This window comes from Amia ocellicauda, chromosome 18 (assembly GCF_036373705.1).
Source record: "Amia ocellicauda isolate fAmiCal2 chromosome 18, fAmiCal2.hap1, whole genome shotgun sequence".
Classification (NCBI taxonomy): Eukaryota; Metazoa; Chordata; class Actinopteri; order Amiiformes; family Amiidae; genus Amia; species Amia ocellicauda.
Window position 1 is genome coordinate 23,468,627 of NC_089867.1, and position 19,558 is coordinate 23,488,184.

The following is a 19,558-nucleotide window of genomic DNA, read 5'->3' on the forward strand; positions in this document are numbered from 1 at the left end:
ATTTCATCATTTTTCATTAATCTGGTGTCTTGTCACATGAAGGAAATACATACAATTCAATATTGGCATGGGGAGACAAACAGTCATTTTAAAACGGTGTGCCCTCTCCCGCCCACACAGGTCTGGTGCTCGGTGCGAACCCCGGAGAGCTCCCACGAAGGCGTGATCACGGACCCCCACAGCCCGTCCCGGTTCCGAGTCATCGGGACCGTGTCCAACTCGCCTGAATTCGCCAAGCACTTCCACTGCCCGCCCGACACCCCAATGAACCCGAGTCGCAAGTGTGAACTGTGGTGATTCCCGGGACAACAGCAGGCACTGGCTCCTTGAAACGAGGTGGGATCCTTTCCAAAGATAGCGCTTTTCCACCGACAAGGAGCCGGTGCTGGAGCCGGAGCCGCTGCTCGGCATGGGATCCAGCTGATCTTTTTGGGAACCGGCCCGCTTTTCCGCCGGTTTTGGAACCGAACCCAAGCGCGGAGTAGAAGAGAAACACGGCAGTAATAATCAGCACCGAGGCGACTGCGACTTTAAACCCTATTACATCACAATCCAACCCATTCAGCGTCACACAGCACAGATACACTGTAAAAACCAAACAAAAAACGCGTGTAGCAGAAACTAAAATACAGCTATACGAATATGCTAAGATAACAGCCTTTTATTTTATTGATTTTTATTGATGCATTAAGGGATTTACACTGATTCGCTATTTCGGACACTTTTACTGCATTGAATAAAATACATGCATTCATCACCGCTCACACAGTTCATTATGAATATACTTTGTATGAGTGGATACATTTTCATTCATTTTGTGGCGTATTTTTACTTTAATTCTTGTTTAAACACAATGACTATAGGCTGGCCTATTGATTATGGATGCGGCTGTTTTGGGGGTGTTTGCGGCGCAGTCGCGGGCAGATCAATAAACTCGGATGATCTCAGGTGATGTTAATGGTTTGATGGGAAATTGTGCTGATTGATGAGGTCTGGGATGATGGTCCAAATCACTGTTGCTTTGTCTCTGTTGCCAGACACGCAGCGATGCGCTTATGTGTTGAAAGTCGCCCTGGATAAGAGCGTCTGCTAACAAATACACAATAATAACAATAATATAATAATAATAATAATAATCCATTGTCAGCACTGCTGGCGTGTGAGCACAAATACTGTGTATTTGATCTCTTACTGTACAATATGTGTGTTTTGTGTAATTCGCCCTGTGCTAAGAAAATTAATTTATTCATAAATGATGAATCATGCGCAAACCAACCCGGGACACGTGACTCGTAGCGGCGCTGGATTCGGCGTCACACCGGAGCAGATAATGACCAGATCATTAAAACAACATTTCTGTCCAATAATATCGTCGCATTAACTCTCATCATCATCATCATCATCATCTCGCTGTAACACGTCTTTCCTGTCACGGAAGCTGCGCTCGGTCGTCTCTCATCGCTGCCATTTGACAACAACTAACTAGTTACTGACCTGTGAGACACATTGTCACTGTAGTGTCTCTGACAGGCCGCTGTTCGCTGCCGATTTCGCTCATTTTTTAAAAACTCTCCTCACTGCTCGTCTCTGCCGGCATTTTAAACATGGCGGCTGAACTCCAGCCAATCACTTTCTGTGGAGACGACTTCACCCGCCCCGGCCGTGACGTCACTGGGTCTTAGGTTCCAGACCAGCAAGTTTTTGGTGCCAGAAAAAGCGGCTCCGCGGCACCGAGCCGGGTCTCATGGGGGGAAAAGCAGAAAATGGTTCCAAATTAGGCACCGGCTGCTGTCGGTGGAAAAGCGCTAAGAGAGGCCCAGCACAACCACAGACCACTGCCACCCAAGCCCCTGCAGCAGGAACTCGGGCTGGACTTCCACCACTATAGGAAGAGTCAACTATTTTCTGTAATATAAAAAAGCTATATATTTTTGGGGAATGGAACTCTGAAACTTTTTCTTGTTCTGGAAGCGGAAGAAAAACCAAACACTGGAAACCGACTGAACGGTTAAAGCAACAAAAAAATATATATAAGAGGGAGAACTGCATCTATTTAATCGATCAGGTTTTGTGAATAAATGTGGCATTGTTGTTTTTTAAAGGAAATGTTCATATTTATTTTCTGTCTCTAATGTTGTCGTTGTTCTACCTTTTTCTTGCTGCCATTGCTTTCTTTTCCAGTGCCTGTTTGTTTTGTGATCACTGAATGCACATGCTGGAGAACAGTCTTACAGATATCAGCGACTGTAGAGATACATTAAGTGTAAGAGAAATAATAATAAGTGGAGACAATGATTATGATAATTTGTTACTATCATACTGAGCCAAAACAACTAGACAGGTACACTGACTGGCAAGCAAACTGTATTCCAGACAGCCACGTTCTTGTGTACGGCTGAAGGTCACTGGTGTTCAGAGCACTGAACTGTAGAAAATATTGTTTGTCAGAATGCATTACATTCGCCCTACCCTTGTGCAGTGCTAATGGTCAGATCACAGCTTGTCAACTGTTACACAACACTGAGAAATCTTTACAGAATCACAGAGAATAAGTAATGGGGGTTGCTGGGAATTTCCACAGCCAGATTCAATTGGTGGAGAACATTGATTCTTCCGACGTCTAAAATGCAAAGCTGTTTTTAAGGTCCTTGTTTTTTTAACTCGTCCAAAGTATTGTCACTCTTTCAGACTCTTTAAAGAAAAAAACAAATCCATTTGCATTGCCTCTTGTGCAGCAGCCCAAGTCAATTTGCATTCCCACCACCTGTCTCTCAGTACTCAGACGTTAAACAGCCTGACCACGGGTTCAAAGGAAGGACATATGGACAGTATTTAGGCTGTTGTGGTCAGTGTAACTCCCACACACGCTGGAATGAAAGAGATACCATCGGAGTATCAAACTGGGTCTTTGAGCAACAACAGTATTTCAGGAAACTGCAGGATTTGCTTTTTTATAAAAGTGGTGATGCCTGATGGGAAAGCTTTTTTTTAAATAGTTCTCCTAAAACGACACCGTGTAATATAAAGCTCTCGCGACAGGAGCAGATCCACTTGGGTATATCAGCCGTTATATTTACAGTGCAACATTGAAAAACACACGCAGTGCTTTCTCACAGGACTGCCTATTGTTGTAGAGTTCACTCAGTAACTTTGACCAGTTACCACTACAGTGCGTGTTCAACAGCGCTGTGTTTGGACAGTTGTGATGAAACCAGGCACACCCGCTTGGTTCAGATTGTGTCCACGTCGGTGTGTGTGTGAATATCAGTGTCAGCTCCATTACTTTGAATAAGGCCGTTGATGTTGGTTTTTAAAATGCAAAACAAAAATGCTGATACCTAGCATTACAAAAACTATATTCTTAAATTATTTGCAATGTTTTAGAAAGTTTATTTTTGTGTTTCATATCTGTGACCTGTAAGTATATTGTGATCATTTAATGTCTTGTACAAGAGACTATGGGGGCTTGCTAGTCAATGGTTGTGGGTCGAATTTCTATTACCAGTTTGTTCTTTGAAAAAGGGAAAGAGGAAATAATGCCAATGACAATTCCAAAGTCTTACATACTGTCATATATACATATATTTTGGTCATATCCTATAACCACAAACATCTCAAATGTATGTTTTGATTCACAGCTGTTTGTGTAAATAAAAATACCCCATTGTCTTGCTATTTTTCACTTTTCTCTGGAGCACAAACTATATTATTACAGATATTTTTTAAATGGGGTTAATGAGGCCCTTAGAGCCTCCACTCCCACTTGGCAATTGTGTGAAAGCACCAACAGCTGTTTAACCATTAAAACAGTTTTTCTTGTTTACAGTTTGCTGTTTGGAAAACAAAAAAATACAATTAAAAACACCTTTTTAAGTAAATTGGATTATATGTATTTATCCACTAAAGTAAGACATTCGTTTTTTGAAAGGACAGAATCTGTTGTATTTATAGTGTGCGTCTCCCAGTGCACACAATATTACCAAATGCCTTGGGAAAGTAACACAACAAAAGAGTGTAGTGATGCTGGCTGCAGTGCGCTGTGTAGATAGAAGAGTGTGTCACAGCACCTGCCTCCTAATGTGCGGTTCCTGTGGTCATGTGATCCGGTATCCGAGTAGGCCTTTCTTATGATTATATTCCTTGAACCACGTTGGCTTGTTCCAAGATCTGTGACATCAAGCTTTAGAAATGTATCTCAATATGTTATGGTAGTCGTGGTGCTATTACACACACACACACCCACACTACCTTGAATGGGAAACTGAATCACAAAGCAGATTTGGGAATTGCATCGTTCTATTAAAGACCCTGAAGAGAACTGGTTTAATGAAAAATCACTTCTAACTCACCATGGACATCTGGATCAGAGAACACAAACTGCACACAAGTGCGTGTTCATTCAGGTTGGGGATTAGTGGGCGCTTGTTGACAGTGCTTATGCATCAAACTACGCATACAAGACACGCTGGGGACTTAAATAGACACAATCCTGCAAGAAACTGCTTTATCTGCTGCATCAACAATCATCTGAGCAAGAAGCTCCAAGTTACTTATTTGAGTAACAGATATTGTGAGTAAAATGGTACTGATTTCCTCATGTATTGATTGTATGTTCTGTATTAATACCATACATCCAGATGCAAGTCTGCTGTGAGGGAGCTTGGTTTGGCGCCTGTGAATATTAATGGAGGGAGACTGGATATATACTCAAATATTTCGACTAGATTTGATTTATACTACTAATACAAATCTATAAATCGGCAAATAAGCAGGACTAAAGCAGAATTGAGAAGAAAGCATGAACGACATGGCTATGGCTTTTGGCTGAGGTTTGCAATCAGGTGCGATTTGCACAATATACACTAGGTGTCACTAAGATCCTAAATTATAATATCTTCCGAAGAGGACACTTTAGGAAACACCGATACTACTAATACTTTACTTACATAATACTATACTTGTATTGTTGTTTCTCCACAAAATTAGCGAAATAAAAATAAAATGCACATGCTTATAAATATACAAATATAAAATCCCAATGCGTTAGTAGATTACATTTTCAATCAAGTGTATTATGTCTAAACAACAATAATTTTATTTTCCCTAATACACAGTCGCAGGTTGGTTGAGATTGGGAAAACATGTTTTACACCAGTTTAAATGCAATCGATCTGTCATAGTCATTAAGACGTCGATACTGACACTTATTTAAGTTATTATCCTTAATATTCAACACACTACTATATGTATATGTAGTGGTGGATTTGGTGCATGTCCCTAAATAACCTATATATATAAATAAATTCCAGTCACACCCCGTCAATCGTTTCGGCTGTCACGCACGACAACATCCGAAGATACCCGAGTGCAGAGCCCAGCTCGGCGCGTCGAAGAGAGCCGGAGAGACCCGAGTGCAGACGTCACTCCCCTTTGACGTGGGGGGGGCAGGCCGAGTATTTCCGGAACTAACCGACGTTTTCCGAACCGTCCGTCCTGCCGGACTGCTGGAGGCGGCCGCAGCGCCATGTTGAGCGAAATCTCCCTTCTCACTGAAAAATGACTTTTTAAATAACAATCCCTGAAAAGAAACCTACAGTAACGGAAGAAGGAGACGCCAGCGACGTCCCTCTGGGAAGCGGCACCGAAGCGGGACCGAGGAAACCCCGGCCGGGGAGGGGGAGACAGACCCCCCCGCCGTCCCCATGAAGATAAAACCCCAATAAAGCGACTCTTTCCATAAAAAAGGCTTTTCTACCGTCCCGGCTCGGCGCAAGGATCGCGGGCCTGGGCCGGGGCACTGGGCGCTGTGCTTTTTATATATATATATATATATATATATATAAATATATATATGTATTCTATTTTTTACACCTCGGTATTAATATTTATTATCCTCTATTTTTTTCTTTTGTTGAATTTTTTGCGATGAGTTTGCCGCCGAAAGCGGTCCCGAAATCAGCCGCTGCCGCCGCAAGTGGACCCGGAACCGGGCCGTCTCCCTCCAGCCAGCTGCGGACGCTCGCCGCCTCCGTGCCGATCCCGGGAGCCCCGGCCGGGCCGCCGCCGCCCGCCGCGCCGCCGCCGCAGTATCCTTCCCCGGCGCCGCCGCCCGGAGCAGGGCAGGCACGGCCGAGAGAGAGAGAGGGGCTGGGGCTGGGGCTGGGGCTGGGAGGAGGGATGGAGGGGGTGCGGGGATGCAGAGACCCATAGCGGGGGGAAGGACAACAACAGCCCCCTTGTATAGGGACGCGGTCCTCCCGGAGAAGGCGTCTCTGAGCCCGGGCATTTTCACTCTGAAGGGGGGCTGGGGATAATGCTGAGCTTTGTTCGGCCAAATTGACAGCTCCGGCGGCCGGTGTCAAGTAGCTGCATCAGCCTGTGAATCCACAAGCGGATTGAGCTGGGCCGGCTTTGGGGTGCAGGGCGTGTGGTGGCGGCTCGGTGTTGTGCGTTTTCGGTGTACGTGGGGCCTGTTACTAGTGTCAGTGCCCCCCGTCTCCCTCCGCGTCACGCTGCGGGCAGCTGCTGTTTAAAGGGCCTGTGCGGGGTGTCCGCTACCATCGCGTCCAAGTGCACCGGTATGCATGATCGCCTTCTTTGCACAAATAATCACGATCACAATGGCTCCCGTGGCTGTTACAGTCGCCGAGGTGCGGGGGTTGCAGGGCACGCTGGCTGTCTCTCTGATCGGCGTGCTACATCCATTTACCGTAATTGTGTCGTGTTTACATGCGTGCGTTACCTCCGTGTGTGTGTCAGAGCCCTGTGACGTGAGGCATTGTTGCAGGGCCGGGGCATCATCTGAGTGTAGTCCGTCTGTTTGCAGCAAACCACCCGTTTTATTTTTATACAGGTATATATTATATCTGGAACATTGCATTTGGGCTATACTGTATTTGCACTTTTGCATTTGCTTTCGAGTATCCGATGCAAACAAGTGCTGCAGTTTTGTTTTATTTAATGGACGCTGCGTCAAAAGGGTGGTGGACAGCAGTCTCATCTGTTCTGTACAAGGTTGTTGTGTGAGAGAGCATTTCACCGGGTCTGGAGAAACAGGGAGGATGGTAAAAGGGAGGTGACAGATGAAGGTAGGATAGGAGGAGGCTTACTGGCTTGAGAACAGATTCCAAGGGGTCTTTCTCTCCTCGCCTCCTTTCTAGTCTTGTCCTTGGAGGCCTGGCTTGTCTGCAAGTGCCAGGGAAATCGAAGATCTCTGCAGAGCTGTCCACCAGTGCTCCCTCGGAGTAACGCCTGCATTAAACCTCATATTGTCTGGTGGGAGAACAGGAGATGTGTGTAAGGGGTTAAAAGGCATCTAATTTGGATTTCATGGCTTTGTGTTCTTTGGAATTTGCTCTTGGTATTTTGTGATTTATTGACAGGTAGGCAGAGTACGGGTTTTACAGTTGCTTTGTTTTGTTTTCCACCATCAAACTTTGTTTTAATGTATTAATGCTCCACTTTGGGGGAAAATTGAGGTGTAAGGAGACAAGAACATCCCAATAAGTAGTATTCATATCCCAGAAGGAGAGTGTGAGACTGGAGGTAGTTTGGTTTAGTAGCATATATATGTTATTTCCAGTCGTCTTGCAATGTTTTGTGACTTCTAAGCTCCAATGTTACGTGATGTTAAACAAATATCTTAAAACTCTTGACTGCATCGGGGTGTCAACCCTCGACAGGCTGCATGGCTCTCTGCAGCCCTCAAAGGTTCTCGGTCTTGGATTGCGAAAGGTGCACGGATTCATCCAGGTTCGCATCTTGTAGAATTTCGGATTATTTACGTTTGTTGGCATGAGGTTTGTCTGTAATCGTTTAGCTGTGCAGTTGTGGGTAACGTGTTTATCCAAGTATATGTGTCCACATGTCATTCTGCATGCGTTCCTGGAATACACCTAAGGCCTGTTAATACTACTGCATTAACCTCACAATTGCCAGTGACGTTTTGGATTGAATATGATAGTGCTGCTGTGAGTCATTCACTCCAAATGCTGTCATACACTCCAGTTTCCTCCACATAGGTAGTTGCCCGATTACCTATTTTAATTCACAACAAGCAGGATGCATTCTCTCCAGCAGGGCCCGTGCACTGCAGCTGGCAAGCACAACTTGTTTTCAGGTTACACAGGGTGAGACCGTGCTCAGGTCTTGCTGGACACGCACAGGGTTACAGCGAGAGGAGGGGTTACACTGGCACGACTGGGGTTTAAATATAGAACATTCAAAGGTGTCAGACTTTGTTTTTTCTCTTCTACAAATATTTGGTGCATCTGTTAATATTTATTTATCGCCATATATTGTTGTGAATAACATGTATCTTTTAGTAATGCTCACTTTTGTGTTGTTCCTGAACCCAACAAATGAGTATAAAATGTCTTGCAGTGGAACAAGATTTGTATCTTGTCCTCCATAGAGTGCTAAGAGACGAGTAAGTTAAAAATGGCCTAAAGCATCTTGTTAAGTCTGATGTGTGTATTCTATGCTCATGGTTTTACTCCTAGACAGGGATGACTCAATTCAGAGAGAGAGGACGGTCAAAGGGCTCCACATCTCATTTTGTGTGGACTGTTTTAACGTGAAACAGCTTTGAATAATCAATTCGGTATGATGGCGGTGCATGGGTTAGTTAACCATCTTCATTGATATTCTGGAGCAGACTCGTGTGTGGCGTTTCTCTTTAATTTCACTGGCGCTGTGCAAAAGGAAGTTTACAAGGCCGCCTGTTGATCCTGGGGCAAATCGCAAGAAGAAAACGTTTTATGTTCATTCATACATAGAAAAGCTAAGGGAAGACACTTTTCTTGCAGTATATATATATTTTTCTCTTCTTTTGAAGTACCTCCAGCTGTTTGTAGTAACCCTGAATGTTTTTAACTTTAACCCCTTAAATATCTTGCACTCCCGGTTACACTTGACAGACAGATAAATTGAGAATCCACTAGAAAAATGGAGATGACTGACTCCTATTCTAAATGTAGGACAGTCCTGCCTCGCGGAGGATGTTTTTCTGCCCTTTTTCTTTCTAGGTTGACCTAAGTATTGATGAACACTAATCAGTTTAGCCAACACAGTGAGCGAGGCTTATGTTGTGCAGAAGACTTGTGCTACCATGCCTCTGTTGAGGTCAGTGACATCAATTTGCTTATCTACGCAACCTTTCGGGTGGTGTAGTTACATAGAGAACGAGGAACGACCTGAATTTGAATAAATCGGAGCGTGTTTGTGAATTTCGATTCCTTTGCTAGATGTCAGAATATACCCTTGTATGTGGCTTAATGTGCTGCCACTGTACATTTCAGAGCCGGTTCGTCTGTGGGGACAATGTAATGGCTGTTCGATTTCCTGTTGAATAGTTTGAGCTGGAATTCACAGCCCAACTCGCCCCTGCCTCCCTAAATGCTTGCCTCTGAGAATCTGACAGGTACGACTCCTCGGAGACGTGCGTTTTCAGGCTGACGGCATCTTTTTGCTGCTGTAATTGTGGCGTGCAAGGCCTGCAGTTTACGGTATGGGCTGGAGCCGGGAAAAATGCAGTGACTGCCAATATTGACAGCGGGGTCCCAGAGGTGCCCCACCTAGTATGGAAAAGCTCACGCTAAGGGCAGGGAGATTTCATTACTAATCGTTGCACTAAAAAAAAATATTAAATGCAGAAATGATGATATTAAACTGTTTTGTGTTTCAAATAGATGAATGCATAGATAGAATCCATTATTCGCAGGTGTTCATTTTAATGTTACATGATTTATTTGCTGAAGTAGCTTTTACCCACCTTCACTGAGATCCCGGTTTCATTTCTCGCAGGCACCTTGTCTGTGCACTACATTTGTAATTCGCCTGTCGATTTGGCAGCAGGCAGCTTGTTCTTCGGTTCTGCATCAGCTCTGCAGGGCTCAGTCACTGCTCGTGAGTGAATGCAGTTGGTTTCAGATGTCAGCTTATTCGACCTGCTTGAAGGAACTGCGTACACCCAGCAGAGATCAGAATTACTGGGACGGGTCAGATCAACGACTATCCCAATAACTCCCAACACAATGGCATGGTTAAACACCCCTGGTATCTATTTTCGTTCCTTTCTTCCTTCGCAAATACAATACACAAGCGAAACCTCCTAGGCTTTTAATAAAGCTAGGAGAGCTTGCATCTACTTTTTCTGCATGGCCTCCCAGTGGTCACCATCTTTGTGTGGACAGCGTACGCATGCTTAATACACCCCTGACAGGAACCACAGCATCAAGCCTTCCACAGACGGTGTCGGCAGCTCCCGTCGTTGGCTGCGCGGCTGTCACGACTGATGTATGTCGATTCAAACATTCAGCGGTGGAGTGACACGCGTGTAAATCACCTGTTCCAAAGCGTCATCGCCTGCCAGGATGCTCCGCGGCTTTGGTCTATAGACCACGGGCGCCCGATCTTATATTCTCGTAATGTGCAATTTTGTGGTGTTTGAGGGTGACCCCCTTTGGTCTTCAGAATGCAAATGGAAGCTTTAATTGTGGGGGAAATGAAAACCACTGCTTTATATAGTGCGGATGGGGGGAAAAAAGCAAATATTTGTCTTTTGTTTCCTTCCTTCTATTTTGTCTTGTGAAGTAGATCCAGGAATATGGAATAAGGTAGTCTGCACGTGACAGTGGGACAGTGGTTTCTGTGTTCACTTTATAGTTTAATTCCTCATTTAATGTCTTTTTTTTTTTTTTTTTTAAAGAGTTATGTAGTAATTTGAATGACAGTGTCAGCAGTAAAGGAAAGTTTCACAGAAGAGCTAGGCCCACTAATGAGTAGGATCCAATTATCCAAGCAGTGGTAGAGACATGAAGGGGAACAGAAAAAAAAAATCTGGGCACTTATTAGTTTAATAATGTGTCAGCAAACTAATCAAAGAGACAAACTATCTTGTTTGTTTCTTTAAGGTAGCCACTAACCACAATCATTACCAGTCCTGCTTAAAATCAGATTCCTTCATTGTGAGCCCTGGCCCTTGAGAACTGTAAAATCACACAGAAACCACCCTTGCCCTGTTTCCTTGTATTTGATAATGTGATGTGAGAGTTAGATTGCCACTGCTACATGGAGCAGAGATACAACGGCGCTATTGTCAGACCCCTGACTTGGACTCAAATGTGGGAGAGCTGGTATAACCACAAAGGAAGCTTTCTGCCGAGCCGTATAATGTACGATCAGAGCGTGGTCAGTGTGTGATCTCTAAATTGTGAGCAGCGGCGGCCACTGAACTCCTTTGCTCGGTTTAACCTTTCATGACACTTCCTGCCCGTGAACCTCTTGCAGTCCAACCTGTATAAACCGCCAGGCTCATTTATCCAAGCGGAGTATTTTCACATTTTGCCTAAATCTCATTGCTTGAACTAGAGGTTAATTAAAATGTTCTTACTCGGTATGCCAGAAATTCAATTTAGTGCAGTTCAAAAAGTGCAGCGTCTTCCTTTGTACTCGTTCTAGTTCTTTGAAAGGGATGCTTCTGCACGGGGGTTAATTTGCTGTTCTCCACTGCTGGTCTTTCTCCCTTTGAGATGCATAAGAAATCTGATTTCCCTTGAAAAGAATGGGGATTTCCCAGTTCAGTTACATCAATCGTGCTGCATTTAGTTCTACTTCCTTTACTGGCAAACTAGTAAATGCTGTGTGTATACATTACAATAAAATCAGGCCGGTTTCCCAATTTGTGAGTGACTGTCTGCCAGTCAGCTGTTGGCCAGTTGAAAATGAAGACTACACAGTGAAGTGGGACTAAAATTAAAATATTGGGTTCCTTTGTTTTTGAGTGGTTTATGCTGTGTAATGTTGCGATGTAACACTGTACACTGGCTCTGACAAGTGTCAGTATTGTGTGTCTTGTAAATAAATATGGGAACTAAGGTAGGGAGTACTTTAATACAGATGTTTAATACAGGACCACAGGTGTCGTCTGGCAAACTGTTCAGGGCCCAGTTTCACAGAACACACATGAAGCTTTGGAACTATGTGCCTCTATGGCTAAAGCTAAATAAATCCCCTACAAACACTTGTTTTTTATGGCCATGGTGCTTGTATAGATTGTCTTTTCATGTTCTAAATGACCAAGCAGGTTCCCTCTATAATGGGTATGGTTGAGCTCATCGTGGCATTAAATGGCACAGACTACACATCTGTTCATCTGTTCAAGTGCTATCAGTCCTAGTCAAACCCAGACTTGTAGGTACAATTACATGTTGCCTGCCAGGGTTCTTTGAAACTGGCACTGCAGGAAGGGGTTTCACACCATCCCAATCTGGCACATTCAGGAAGTTCAAGTGGGAAGTGTTTCATTATAATACACAGAGATTTTGTGTTTAAACTTTACTATTTCACGATTTAATAATCATAAACAAAATCCCAGGAGTCAGTCTCGACTCTGCACCATTTAATTGACTGACGTTTTAATACAAATGTTTAAAGCATTTCCTGAAAAATGCTCAAGCGGTGCATTCAAATTGATTCTGATGTTGGACATGCAAATTTCTTGCAACAAACTGCTTAAGAATTGAAGGAAGGCTCTGTGTTTTACATTATAAACACACAAAACATACCACGGCATGTTGCAGTGACTAAAACAAGTTTAATTAAATATTTGCTGCTCAGTTTTTGCTTCTCATATCCACACCATATCTGTAAGGCCACACTCAATTCCCACCTGTTTCTAGACCAAAAGGGGCAGAGTCTTTGTAATGAACATAGTGAACCCTTCTAGATTGCGCTTCACTGCAATAAGTGTTGTAATTATTCATTCATCTCCAGCTGATTACAAGTCTGCTTCATAGTTCAAATAAAACGCTTTAGTTTCCACATTAAGTTCTCCAAATCATAGCATCCAAGAGATTGTCTCGGCGAGTGTGATAACAGTGGCGTGCAATACGTTGCAGCAGATTACACTGCTCCTGTTTTTCTTGCTGTAGTCGGTCGATTTGGTTTGTTTTCTGCCATGGTAACTATACCTTGTTCAGCACTTTCCTTGTTCCAGTCGCAGCAGTTTCTGTGTAGTGCTGCATCCTACAATGCATAAGGCACGGTGTACTGGTCCTAGCAGCAACCATACATTGTTCACCCAGTGCACGGCTTCCTGTGCTAGAAGTGACACAATGGGGGAAATTCATCCAGTCCACTGACTGCAGGACGTCCCGAGCACCAGGACGTGTATATGGAGAGAAGCCCAGGTTTATTCGCTGCCTGGTTGACCTGCGTAAAATGTTTTAGTTTGCTTCCCAACCTAACTCGCTAATGAGTTGAATGATACTGGTTTAAGCATGGGTTTGTTTTGCTCAGTTAGCCAAGCTAGGTTACTGACAATATGTACGCTGTGTATATTAATCACAGACCATCTTTTAGCACCTCTCGGGGTGGATTCAAACTCCCACACAGGCATACTTGTTGTTTCAGGTTAGTTTTGAAAGCATTGCATTTTAATTAATTTTTGTATAGTAATGTGCTATAATTGGATTAAGTAGGCTTGACTTTTGCTCGTCCGTCTGTATTCCTGTGCTGCATAAAAGGAAATGTAAAATCTAATACCACTATTGCCTGTGCCCAATTGGTTGGCACTTCAAAATCCCTAGAAAGATGGATATTTTTGATGCAAAATGTTTTGTTTTTGCAATAGCCTGCCCATTGTCATTAGAAACCCCCTTAGCCTGTAATCTTGCAGTCTGTTGTGACTAATTATCTTTCTAGATATTAGTGCTGGCTCTAATTAAACTCTGGTGTGTGTGTGTGTCTGGGGAAAAAAGATGCACCAGCCATCCTTTAGCAAAGCATGGCAGGCTGCTGTTCAGCGGTGGATTTTGATAGCTGAAAGGTTGCAGCCCTGACGCTCTCTGGAGGATCGAGAAGCTCTGTTTGATTCCTTCTTTTCTTCTCTCTCTCTTCCCCTCCTCCTCCTCTTCTTTTCTGTCCCCCCGCCCAGCTCTGATGAGGTACGGGGGGCCGCTGTCACGTGCCATGCGCTTTCTCCTGCCCGTCTGCTCTCTCTCTCTCTCTGTGGATGGAGTTCCCAGCCAGGGGATCTTCCCTCGGCCAAGGGCGGGGGGAGGGGGGTGGATCTGGATCTCCTGGTCGCCTTGGTAACAGGCAAATGTATGTGACTGCTGCTGCGCTCTCCAGACAATGGCAGCTCTGCTTAGCATGCGGCGCTGGAGTCCCGATGTGGCGCTTTCCGCAGCCTGCCAACAATGGCCAGGGTCAGACTCGCTGAGACGCGGGCTATAGCTTCATCTTGTTGCCGGGCAGGGGCTTTGCTTTGGAACCTCCTTCCTTTGCCTACTGTGTGTGTGTGTGTGTGAGAACACCCCTCACCTCACCCCATCTGCTCTCTGCATCATAGCTGACCCATCTATTGTTCCCCCCGTGGCAGTGTTGTGTCAGTGCTGATCCGTCTCTTCATGGGGAGTAGGTGGATGTGTATACACACACAACACACACAGTATACATTTGAGTGATATCACAGTGCTTTTTGAGTGCCTTTTCCTGGAACTGCAGCTTAATGTGTTCCAGGTTTTGCTTTTGACTATAAAGGAAAACCCAACATTGCACCATGTGATTCTGTTTGATTATAATGGACATAAAATCCCCCTTTTGTCCTGTTGTGTTTTGCCTTGGAGGGGTAGTGTGTTTTTCCTCTTTTGTAGTGGCTCTCAGTATCTTTCCTGTAGGAGGCATTGAAGAATAGCTAAAACCACATTTAGTGCATTTTAAGTTTTTCTTTCTCTGCTGGTACTTTAAATAAACATGGCTGTGAGCCCCTGTGCCCTCAGTGGATATTGTCTAGCCTATTGTGTTCGAATTCCATATTTTCGTAGAAGTATGAATTTGGTCAGCTGAAGGGGATTTAATGCAGGAAACCATGAGTGACTAGTATCGGATGTCTGTTTTTTTACCTTAAACAGTTGACATTTTTAACTATACTTGGCCACATTAGAATCAACATGCTTTCTATGCTAAGTTTTCTATCACATGGGGAAATCGCCTTGGCCTTGATTTTAACCAGACAAAGGAAATGCTTTTTTAACTGTGAAGGCCTGTATCTACATCATAATTTACTCCAAAGGGATGATACACCTGTATGGGCAACCAGTGATCTTTCTGCTACCCTTTACTCTGTCGTCTTGCCAAATGTGAGACGTGCGTGTGAGCTGTATGATACCGAAGGACTAGTTTCCTACATGTCAGACTGTCCTGCCTGCCACAATGATCTAGCGGCCTTCCTATTAGCGACCACAGGTTTTCCTTGTTAGAGAGCTGTGAGCATCGTCTGTTGTTGCGAGGAAGGGAGAGCAGGTCTTCTCCCTGATCACAAAAGCCCCGATTGTTCCTGCCAGGGCCCGGGTGACAGTGTGGATGCTGCCCTGGCTGGCTTCGCGATGGGAGAAGCGTCTCCGCGACTTTGCACAAGCTGCCCTTTCTCTCTCTCCCCAGCCGCAGGGGGTTATGGGATGCCTGTCAAAGGGCAGAGTTGTCAAATCTGTGGGTTATTATTTCTTAAGTGGGAGGGGGGGTATGGGAAAAGGAGGCTTGGCCTAGCAAGGACAGAACTGAGAGACGGGAGGCAGCCTAGCCTCAGGGCCGAGGGGCGGTGTGGTTTTACTGTGGGTTTTGAGGACACTGTTCTTATCGACCGATAGAGCCTTCTGTGAAAGGTAAATGCAAGTTTCCTTGGCTATTGTTTTCTGCTTAAATCTCGGTATCCAGTTATCAAATACAGCCTGGGTTTTCGTTTTCGTGTCAGAAAGTGATTCCTTGTCCTGGATAGAGACGTTCTACTCAAAAAGCAGGGAAATCTATAAGATGCCGTGAATCCACTAGAAGACTAAGCTGCTGCACAGTGACTACAGGCTTTGGGTTTCAGAAAGTCAGAGCTGGCGACTTCAGTGCATTTACAGCAACTTTGCTCAACAGAATTTGTGTAATTTGTCTCGTGTGTTTGCCAATGGTTTTAAACACCTGTATGTATGAATAGGTTAACAGGCCTGCCTGTGTTTAACAATGTCTGCCAAAGTGTATAATTGAAATCTGTCCTTGAACTGTAATTTAGGAGATAGTTATATTACATGATGACTTTCACACCTTAAAGTAAAATTCCAGATGGCATTTAATTAGTTAGACAACTAAAGATCTGCTTGTGTGTTTTCTCACAGTCCTGAAACGAACAACACTCTTTGCTACATGACACCCTGATGGCCAATGAGTGGTGAAGATCCTCTCCCTTTCCTTCAGCCTGGACTCGAACTTTGTATTTCCTTCTCTGTGTACTCTTATCGTGTTACCACTGCCACCCATATAATCGCCCGCATGGCTCATATCAAAGGTCATTTCCCTGTCGCGGGAGAGAGTAACGATGTGGACCTTAGTTACTCCGTCAGGTTTTAACTTGCCTTTTTCTCCTTCAGAGTAAGGTGTTGATAGTCCTGTGTGTTATCTGCACCATGCTTTAATTCAATTTTCAAGTGTGGGTGCTCTATACCAAGCTGTCAGGTCAGATCCATGTGGACACTGAGAATATATCGACTGTCGTTGTGGAAAGGCTGAATTGAGAAATTGTGATGTCTGCCTATGGACTGACGAAGTCTGAATTTAGATTATTTTGATATTCTTTTGGTGGTGTTGCTGCTGATGGTGGTGGTGGGGGAATGCATTTCAGATTACACTTAATATAATCTTAAAAAACAATTACACAATCCAGTTGTTTGATCAATCCTAGATACTAGGTTAATATAAAATGTTTTTACTTTTGTCATGAGTTACTATTATGAGTCATGATTATAATCCTCGAGGAGCCGATACAAAATTAACCATCTGCGTTTTGGCATCTGCAATGCGTTTCATTTTGTGTTTTAATTTAGCACATGACCAACAGGCAACAGCAAAGCCACTCCTTTGTGGTTGAAGTAGCCCAGGGCACTAAACTGTGTAGCACAAAGCAGAAGGCCTCCAAACATGAAGTACCTAATAGTTATTTACCTACTTGTGTGTCAGCTGTAATTACTTTCACAGCACAGATGTGACAATGAGAGCGTGACCTGCATACACTGGGAGGTTAATGCTGTGCATGAGAGGGGTGAGAAAGCAATTTGCTGAGGAAGGGATGAGGAAAATGATAGACCTGACCCAGCGAGGTCTTTTAGATGCTAAATTTGGTCTCAACCAGGCAGCGCCTAGGTGCATTGTGGGAGAGGCATAGTTCTGCAGGTTTTGAGTAACTGCTCCTGGATACAGTAGTAATTCTCACCAATTCACTCAGCATTTGTTTTTGTTGAGTAAGACGGCTGGAACAAAATGCAATGTTTCCACAGCTCTCTAGGGTCAGAGCTGGGGGCCCCCTGGGAACACGGGCAGCATCTCATGCCCTTGAACCATCCTTTGTTTCACCTTGATCTGGTTTTATTTTTTAGTTGGTTAATTAATGTATTAGTTGGGTTCTTTCCGCACCCATCGCAGTTTAATACTGTGTCATAAGGGTGGAGTTGGGTTCCTCTGCATTCTTTATTAAAAGGAAAAAAACACATTCTTCAGAGCAGATGTTGCATTACTGTGTAACACTGTGCCGCTACCGTTGTGTTTTAAAAAAATCTTTTTCCATAAGAGAAGCTCAGAGTCCCTTTCACCCAGAACAGCTGTTCCCTTTAACTGTGGCTGAGCAGCGCTGGGTGAACAGGCCGTGCTGAAACAGCATTGTGGATTCTCTCTCCTCGGCAGACACAGCACTGTTTGTCAGGACTATAATTCCGTTTGTGGGGTTTCAGACCAGCGCTGGTAGTTTTTTTTGGGGATTCTTGGCCCAATGCCAGGGAGAGTCTAACGCTCCGGTCTGTGGAGGGGGAGTTGGGAGAGAATAAAAACTGAAATAACAGGAGGAGAAAAGAGGGAGACCTTCCCATTTCCTTGAAATCATGTGACTTCTCTCCGGCAGCACACTGATTACAGAAACATGCACTTCATGGCTAAGGTTAATGAAGTTCAGCAACCCTTTTTTCTTTTTTTGGTCTAGTTTTTAAAGTAGTAAAATGTTTTAAAGGTGTCTGGTTGTGTTTTTCCATTGTGTCATCCATTCTATAAATACTTTACATTTCGAAAGAGGATAATTTGTCTTGTCCTGTAACTTCTTACTCATTACTCACGCCTGACAACTCCGGCCTTAACAATTCAGATTTTTAAATGGACAAATCAAGATGTTGGTCATAAAGTAATTTTTGAAGAATCGTATATTTAATTGCATAACATTTGTCTAAAGATGCAGAAACAAGATTAATGTTTTAGCAATATTTAAATCGACAGCATAACGTTTCTGTTATCGTGCAATTAATGCTGTTATTTTTAAACGTTGCTTCACTTTCTACGTTGTTCTTTTGTAGTCTACTGCAATTTATAAAAGTATTCTTTAAAATTAACAGTTTCTATAAATACATGCATTGTATATTTAATTGCATAACATTTATATGCCTAAAGATACAGAAACGTACATGGCATTTGTTATAAATGTGATGAAAGGAGATTTATTTATGAGTTTTAAGAAATAATTTGAACCGACTTCTAAATCACACTCTAAACATTTTTAGAAAATGCTTCTTGGATCCATTTAGTCTTTAGGCTGTAGGCCTGACCAACAGACAGAAGAGCTGAGTGAAATTTCCTCTTGTCTGTTATTAATATTATTTCTTTGTAGAAAGACTTTTCAGAAGATATGTTTAAAAAAGAAAAATCTCACAGGAAAAGATACTAATAAATGAAATGGCAGGTACGTGTAGGTGGTATACATTACATTCTTATACCCTTAATAGAGTTCGAGGGACTCAGGGTTTTGGCTGCATCGTGATGGCTGTAGGCTGCGAATATTCTCAGCTGAATTCAGTGGCTGTGCCAAACGTATTACTGACATATTTTAGTGTTTGCAGCTGTTAATTCTCAAAGATGACTCTTTAGTATGACCCAACTGAATAATTGCAATTATGGCACAATTAAATACAGTATATTAAAGGCTTTGACATGCTAAGTCACAGTTCGGGGCTTCATAACACCTAGACTAGGACTTTCTGTTGTCGTCAAACCGGAAAAACTCCCATGTGATGAAACGTTAGCGGACACCAGACCTTTGCGTTCACAATCCTCCGCGCCTCAGATGGGTTCGCTTCCTGCTTATATATGCATTTGAATGCTTCTCTTGCTGTTTAAATTGCTGTCTTGGCTGCCTTCCCTCTTGTTCCAATGTTTCGCCTTAAGTTGACGCTGTGCCAGAGTTTTCCTTAATGTGTCGCGTCTCAGGATCTCCAGAGTGCAGGCCCCACTCGAGGACCGGATCTTCCCGACGCAGCCTGGAGTCGCCGCCGTCTACAGTGTGAGTCTGAGGTCTCTACGCTTTGTAAAGGCCCATCCAGAGTGTCTATATTGAGTTTTTGGATTTATATACATGTTTTTTAAATCTGTCAACAAAGCAAGCTTTAAAAAGATATGCACAAAGATTGCAATTGTGCACGGTTGTGTTAAGAGTCTCTTTGATTTGTTTTTTGTTCTCCTGCAAATGAATTGAAAGTGAATA

At 43.6% G+C, this 19,558-nt stretch overlaps 2 protein-coding genes across 6 annotated transcripts in view; both read left to right on the forward strand.

The window, feature by feature from the left end:
* Positions 1–3,675, forward strand: part of ece1 (endothelin converting enzyme 1) — a 34,097-nt gene extending 30,422 nt beyond the window's left edge. For all 4 annotated transcript variants that reach the window (XM_066691524.1, XM_066691526.1, XM_066691523.1 and 1 more), the window contains exon 19: positions 121–3,675. In XM_066691524.1, coding sequence (XP_066547621.1) covers positions 121–297 — 177 coding nt within the window. In that variant the 3' untranslated portion in view covers positions 298–3,675. The remainder of the gene's footprint in view (positions 1–120) is intronic.
* A 1,793-nt stretch (positions 3,676–5,468) lies between these two features.
* The window catches only part of eif4g3a (eukaryotic translation initiation factor 4 gamma, 3a), a 46,024-nt gene continuing 31,934 nt past the window's right edge, over positions 5,469–19,558 (forward strand). The window contains exons 1-2 of one of the 2 annotated variants that reach the window (XM_066691160.1): positions 5,469–6,086; positions 19,258–19,357. In XM_066691160.1, the coding sequence (XP_066547257.1) occupies positions 5,926–6,086; positions 19,258–19,357 (261 nt within the window). In that variant the 5' untranslated portion in view covers positions 5,469–5,925. The remainder of the gene's footprint in view (positions 6,087–19,257; positions 19,358–19,558) is intronic. The other variant, XM_066691161.1, reaches the window with a different exon arrangement.